Raw genomic sequence first — 7,194 nt, 5'->3', positions numbered from 1 at the left:
ACTTGTGAACATGAAGAAGGCTGGGGGTGCTACCTGGAAGGAAAGGAGCAGAGACCCCATCACTCTAGCCCTTAGGAAAAACAGCCTGATGGTGCAGGCCAGGGTGTGTTAGTGCTTTACCATGGGTTTACAGGAACGCCTGACTGGCGGGGACCACAGCAGAATCTTCCGTTAAGACTGGTAGGATTTGGGGAGCTTGTGAAGGGAACTGGCCTTGACAGGGAACCAGGGTACTTCCCAAGATCTTACTGGTTCTCGGGCCCAGTGGCCCTGTCTTTCAGGGGTAAAGAGAAGGGAAGTGGAGGAGAAAAAGGGTAAGAACTTCCCATACTGGCCAAGTAGACTAGCTTGGATGACAGAGCACCCGTGTTCAGAGGTCCACATGTGAGTGTGCCCGCACATGAGCGCACACTCACGTAACTGCAGTCGGTGGGGAAGGCCTGGGGCTTGGTGAGCAGCCACAGCACTGGTGCTACACTACTGTGCACACCCAGGACAAGCCAAGGTCACCTCACCTGCCTACGGCCTGACTTTGATGAATGGGAAACAAAGCTAAGGCCTTGACCCCACTCAGATTCACCTACTGTTTCCGTGTTCTGAGGTCTCCAAGTCAGTGCTTCTTATTTCATTTGGGGGGCAGAGCTGGGATTCAAGCCCAGGGAAAACACTCTACCAAGGGGATATGCTGTTCACCTTTTATAAAGGGAGACCGTCACTCATAACGCAGCCTGGGACCCTTGACTTTTGGTCTCGTCCCTCCAGTGTACCTAGGACAGTACCCACATTCAATTCCCCATGCCCCCACCAACCTCAACTTTCCACTGACAGCAGCTAAAGAGGCTTTCTATTTCTTCCACTAAAATGTTAATGATTTTCAGAACTTCAGTCACTTGGGCCAGCCCCTGAAGCAACGCTGGACTTAGGAACTGGTGACAAGCGTGTGGGTTCCTGCTTTTCCCCAGTAAGGATCTCTCTAAGTTAATAGCTCTGCTCAAGGGGCTCCAGGCAGACTGGGTAAGAGGTCACTAGGACAACACCTGACTTTTTTCTAGACCCCCACGATGATTCATCTTGTCAACTTGGTGGGATTTAATATCACCATGGAAACAGACCTCTGGGTATGTCTGTGAGGGTTTTCATTTCTATCCTTTTAATTTACTAAGCGAGAGCAAGAAAAAGTATGCAGTCAAGTCCTGTGTTTGGGGAAATCAGAAGCCAGGCATCCAGAGCGCGAAGAGGCAACCTCCCCTGGGAAAACCATCTTCTTGGTCATGGTAAGTGTGTGAGGCGCTTTCTGGATTAGCTAACTGAGGTGGGAAGACTCACCTTGACGTTCCCTGGGCTGGGGCTCCTGCCGCCTGCCTTCCCTGCCAGGATGGGCTGCAGGCTCAGACTGTGAGCCAAAACAAGCCCTTCCTGCTTTATGCCAGACAACAACAGTGAGAAAAATAACTAACACGGAGCCCAAGACAAGACTTGGGACTTCCCACACCATCTGCCATTTCTGCTCTCCATTTAGACCTGATTTGGCGTCAACACCCCCATTTCTCAGAGTTAACATTTAGTCTCTGTTCACGTGGCCCATGTAGAACTATCACCTGGGTACGGTGGCCACAGATAGCTCGATGGCTGAAGTCAGAGGCCCAAAATCCAGTTCTGCTCCTTCCAGTGTTGGACCCTGAGCTAATTGTTCTAAGTGACTTAGTTGCCTCTTGATGAAAACGTGGAAACATGGAAATGACTGGTTGTGACCTTCCTCTAGAAGTAGGGAGGGTAGATCGTGCACCAGGAAAGGTGATAGAACAGAGGAGTGTCACCCAGCCCTGCTGACAAGGACAGAGAGAACACAGGGCAGTGAGGTGACTGTAAGAGCAGGAGCCCCAGGTGCAGACAAGAAGGAGGAAGGAAGAGAGCAGCAGAGACTACACCATCCCAGAGAGACCCAGGAAGAGAGCAGCAGAGACTACACCATCCCAGAGAGACCCAGGAAGAGAGCAGCAGAGACTACACCATCCCAGAGAGACCCAGGAAGCAGAGGCCTCCAGAAGAAGCACCAGGCAATGGGAAAGTCCAGGCCTTTCAGTAATTAGGGATAAAAAAGCAGATGCTCACAAGCAAAAGGATGGAACTGAACCCCTCCCCAACACACACACACACACACACACACACACACACACACACACGCCACATATATAAAACCAATTTAAACTGAAACAGAGAATATAGTAACAACTAAAACTTAAAAAATTCTTAGAAGAACACAGACATTGATTTTCCTGAGTTTGCATTAGGTCATGGTTTCTTAGCATCCACATCAAAAGCACAATAGAAGTAGGTAACTCAGTCATCACAAACTAAACTAATAATAATTGTTTCTGTGTCAGGGTCTCACTATGTAGGCTGAGCTGGCCTTGGGCTTGGGAGCCCTCTGAGTATTGGGAGTGCTGGTGCATACCACCAAGTCCAACCAAGTTATAAGCTTGTAAACCTCAAGGAACATCATGAAGACGGTGAAGACAACCTTCAGAATGGAGTAAAACTGATAAAGGGCCTCACCTAGAATTTTCCAAAAATTTGGACAATTCAATGAAAACACAGCACAATTTAAAAATGGGCAAAGGACCTGAACAGACATTTCCTCAAAGACATAATGACCAATCCACATGTGAAGAGATTGGTTGAACGTCATTAGCCATCCGAGAAATACAAGACACCTGCAAAAAAGATCAACTCAAAGAGAGTGGCTTAGTTGGTAGAGCACCTGCCTAGCAAGCACAAAGCCCTGGATCCCATCCAGTGCTGAATAAATTAGGTGCAGTTAGAAGGGTCACAAGTTCTATTACCCTCTTCTGCCTGGTGACTAGAGGCCAGACTGAACTCTACACGAAAGGGAGGGAGGGAGGGAGAGGGAGAGCGAGCACAGCTACTGTAGGGTGAGGAGGCAGAGAAACTTAAACCACCCATTGCTGGTGGGAAGGTAAACAGGTACAGTTATACGGGAAACACAGGGCAGCTATTTTAGGAACTAAGTACTTTTCCCAACATCTCAATAAAGCTGTTGGCACCACCCACACACTCGCAAAGGCAGAGAGCCCAGCCTCACTGTAAGAATAGTTCCTTTGCCTATAAAACTATGTTTGCCAAAACCTGGTGACCTTTGAGCCTAGAAGTGTATCCCACAAGAGCTCTGGTGGTCAGAGGGCTCACCATGTTTTGGGGAATGTGGATTAGGAAGGAGTCCTCAGTCTACCACAGCTACCAGTCCTCAGACGTCCCATGGTAAAGAAAGGTGACTTACATGAGAGAAATGCAAATCAAAACAACTCTGAGATTCCATCTTACACCTGTAAAAATGGCCAAGATCAAAAACACTTATGCTGGAGAGGCTGTAGGGTGAAGGGAACACTCCTGCATTGCTGGTGGGAGTACAAGCTAGTAAAGCCCCTTGGATGTCAGTTTGGCGATTTCTCAGAAAATTAGGTAACAACCTTCCTCAAGACCCAGTAATACCACTTTTGTGTATAAACCCAAAGGATGCTCAATTGTGCCACAAGGGCATGTGCTCAACCTTGTTTGTCATAGCCAGAACCCAGAAACAACCTAAATGCCTCTTGACCGAAGAATGGATAAGGAAAATGTGGTACATTTATACAATGGAGTACTACACAGAAGAAAAGAATAATGACATTTTGAATTTTGCAGACAAATAGATGGAGCTAGAAAACATCATATTGAATGAGGTAACCAAGACCCAGAAAGACAATTATCACATGTACTTACTCATAGGTGGTTTTTAAACATAAAGCAAAGAAAACCAGCCTACAAACCACAATCCCAGAGAATTTAGACAACAATGAGGACACTAAGAGAGACTAACATAGATCTAATCTACATGGGAAGTAGAAGGACCATGAGAGAGGGTAGAAGGGGGAGAGGAAGGAAGAGAAGCAATTAAAAATGTAGAGCTCAATAAAAATCAATATTCTTTTAAAAAGGTGACTTAAGCATAGCAACAAGACAGTACCCTAAATAGACACCTACAATTGGGAAAATTAAGACACTCTTAAGTTAGAACAATGCAGAGAAGACACCTCCCCTAGGAGATCTGACCGACCAAGGCTGGCTCAAGGGACTTCCACTAGGCAGTGGTGGCACAAGCCTTTAATCCCAACACTGGGAGGCAGAGGCAGGCATTCAAGGCCAGCCTGATCTACAAGAGCTAGTTCCATTAGGACTGTTAAATAGAGAAACCCTGTCTTGAAAATCCAAAAAAAAAAAAAAAAAAAAAAAGGAATTCCACAAATCCCTCCTGCTGCAGTACTGGGATGGTACCCAGTATTGCATACTTGCTAGGAGCCGCGCTCCAAGCCAGAGTTCTAAACTGATGGTCAAGGTCACTGGATCCAATGCAATCCACACCTCTTCGGTATTCTACACTGTAGTAGCCCAAGAGGAATCATTTAGTTCTCATCCCGCTTTGCTGCTGGTGAGCAAGTTCTGTGCTATCTCCTCCTAAGCAGTTGCCGCCCTAATTAGCATCTGGGAGAGGTCACATGGGGCAAAAGGTGTGGTGTGAATGAGAAATGTATCCCATAGGCTGTGTATTTGAACACGTGGTCCCAGCTGGGGGTGTTGTCTGAGGACAATGACACTGGGGGTGGGCACTGACGGCTTGTAACATTGTACTACTTCTTGTTCACATACAATTCTCTCTCCCCTCTGCATCCTTCGTGTATGGAATCTATGACTTTAACACTCTTAAGAGCCCAAACAAGCCCTGGTTGCATTTAGTTGCCTTTGTCAGGGTATCTTATTATAGCACAGAAAATGAACTGAACACAATGCCCACGAGAGGTCACACAGGTGCACTGTGGAATCTACCATGTCAAGGCAGAAACGTGCACAGGCTGCTAGGTTTGACTGGAGCAAATCTTTAGAAACAAGGCAACCGAGAAAGAGTTGGAAGGCACGAAATAAATAGCCCAGTCCTAGTAATTCATCCAAGAACAGGAGAGAGGTCGCCACCAGGGTCATCTGGAAGGGATGTCGGCATTAGGGTAGGGGAGCTGTGCAAGGTGTCCCTGGTTGGCAGAGCTAGCCATGAAGCCAGTGGCCCAAGAAGGAGGTGCGGAACAGGGGAGGCACCAACTGAGGAGCCGCCATCTACAGTGTAAGAGATGTATGTCCCCACTGTCTGCCTGGGAAACAGAACGAGGGACTTTTAGAAAGCTGAAAGCCAAGAGAAGGGAGAAGGCAGCCACTGGCTTTCTGCATGGCAGACTTGGTGTCCACGGCTGTCGTTAGCTTTCTTGGTCTGGGCAGAGCCCCTCCTAGTCTGAGCTCCTTAGGTGAAACAGCAGCTGACATTGATGTGACTTCTACAGCCAGGGGTCCATGGGGTGGGGACAGGTGCAGGTCGAGGCTGCTCAGAGTCCACACTTCAGGATGATGTGGTAGCCGTCATTGCTCTCTGCTGCAAGAAAAACACTGGTGTGGGCATGTGCCACAGAAGACACGGGGTACAGTGGGATCTAGGTGTCCCGAAAGGCATGAAAGCGTGTATTAATACAGAAACAAACCCACTTAAATAGCTACATAAGGAAGATTATGTTTATAGAAGCGGGGATTTCAACCAGGCACTTGTTCTAAATAATTATTGTGTGTACACACCTGTGAAGAAGTCAAAGGACAATATCAGGTGTCACTCCTTAGCTGTATCTATCTTGTGTTTGGAGACAGGATCTCTCAATTGTTTAGAGCTCACTCACCAGGTAAGCTGGGTTGCTTGGCCAGTGAGCCCCAGGGATCCAGGGATTGGTTACAAGCATGCACCTCTAATGTCCAGGGTTTTTTTAAATATTTATTTATTTATTATGTATACAATATTCTGTCTACATGTATTCCTGCAGGCCAGAAGAGGGCACCAGACCTTATTACAGATGGCTGTGAACCACCATGTGGTTGCTGGGAATTGAACTCAGGACCTTTGGAAGAGCAGGAAATGCTCTTAACCGCTGAGCCATCTCTCCAGCCCCTAATGTCCAGTTTTTAAAAAACAAACATGGATCTTGGAGACTGAACTCGGATCTTTGGGCTCACATAGCAAGCACTCTTATCAACCGAGTGATCTTCACAGGCACTCTGATGTTTACAATGAGCCTTCTCACCATTGGCCCAAGGAGGCACAGTCAAACTATGGCTTTCGACAGTGCTATGGCTCCGGCTGAGGCCTGTAAGATCCACTGTCTGTGCTATATTCAGGATAGGACTGATGTCAGGACCTGTTTAGTCTCCAGCCTATAGCACTAGTGAATGATGGTGGGACCTTGAAGGGGTGGAGCCTAATGGGAGAGAGTGACCTCAGAGAAGACATTGGATCTTAGCTCTTCCTCCTTAAGCAGAGCAGTTCACCAACCTCACACCATCACAAGCTGCCTTGCCATCGGCCCAAATGTGACAGGGTCAACTGACCATGAGCTAAAACCTCCGAAACTGAGCCCAGACAAACCCGTCTTCATTGTTTATTATCTCGGGCATTTCCACAGTATCAGACGGCTAACTGACATACCCTAGATTCACAGAATGGGACAGGAAGTGGTAGCAACATAGTCTGGGATCCAGTCTCTTGTTCTTTATTTTCTTCAAGACGTGTTTCAGGCTTAATTATGCATGTGTATGTGTGTATGTGCAGAGGCCAGAGATAGGCTTTGGGTCCCATGAAGCTGGAGTAACAAGTGGGTGTGACCCACCAGACTTGGGTGCAGGCAGCCAGACTTGGATTTCCCGCAACAGCAATGTGTGCTCTGTCCACTGAGCCAGCCCTCGGTCCCCAGGCTACACACTCTCAGCAGAGGATAGGCATCCTGACACTAACACTATCTCAAGATATCTGGCTCCGATGGACTCTCCAAGCCCCTGGTTCACTCTGCTTGCCATTGGTGTCCTTGCTTGGGCTCCCAGAGACCGTCTATGAAAGTTCCAGCACCATGGCCACGGAGAACAAATGCCCAGGCCTCCCTGGAGATTGCCTCTCATCCTGTCATGGCCAGGACTAAGTATGAGGAAGCTTGGGCTTTTCTTGTTCCAAGGGGCTGCTCCAAGTTCAGCATCTTGTGGAGGGACCCTGCCCAGGCAGATGCCACCTGCCAGACTCGGACACCCTATGACAATATAGAAGCGGGGATTTCAACCAGG

General features: G+C 47.9%; 1 protein-coding gene across 3 annotated transcripts in view; it reads right to left on the bottom strand.

Moving 5' to 3' along the window:
- Positions 1 to 3,871: 3,871 nt before the first annotated feature.
- Tfcp2l1 (transcription factor CP2 like 1) overlaps positions 3,872 to 7,194 on the bottom strand; it is a 52,797-nt gene continuing 49,474 nt past the window's right edge. The window contains exon 15 of one of the 3 annotated variants that reach the window (XM_041649125.1): positions 3,872 to 5,473. In XM_041649125.1, the coding sequence (XP_041505059.1) occupies positions 5,427 to 5,473 (47 nt within the window). In that variant the 3' untranslated portion in view covers positions 3,872 to 5,426. Of the gene's footprint in view, positions 5,474 to 5,813; positions 7,161 to 7,194 lie in introns of those variants that run through there. The other 2 variants (XM_041649127.1, XM_041649124.1) reach the window with 2 other exon arrangements.

This window comes from Microtus oregoni, unplaced genomic scaffold (genome assembly GCF_018167655.1).
Source record: "Microtus oregoni isolate MIOR12 unplaced genomic scaffold, Mior012 000003F_ref0000135, whole genome shotgun sequence".
NCBI classification, from domain to species: Eukaryota; Metazoa; Chordata; class Mammalia; order Rodentia; family Cricetidae; genus Microtus; species Microtus oregoni.
This window is presented reverse-complemented; position numbering and strand designations above follow the sequence as displayed.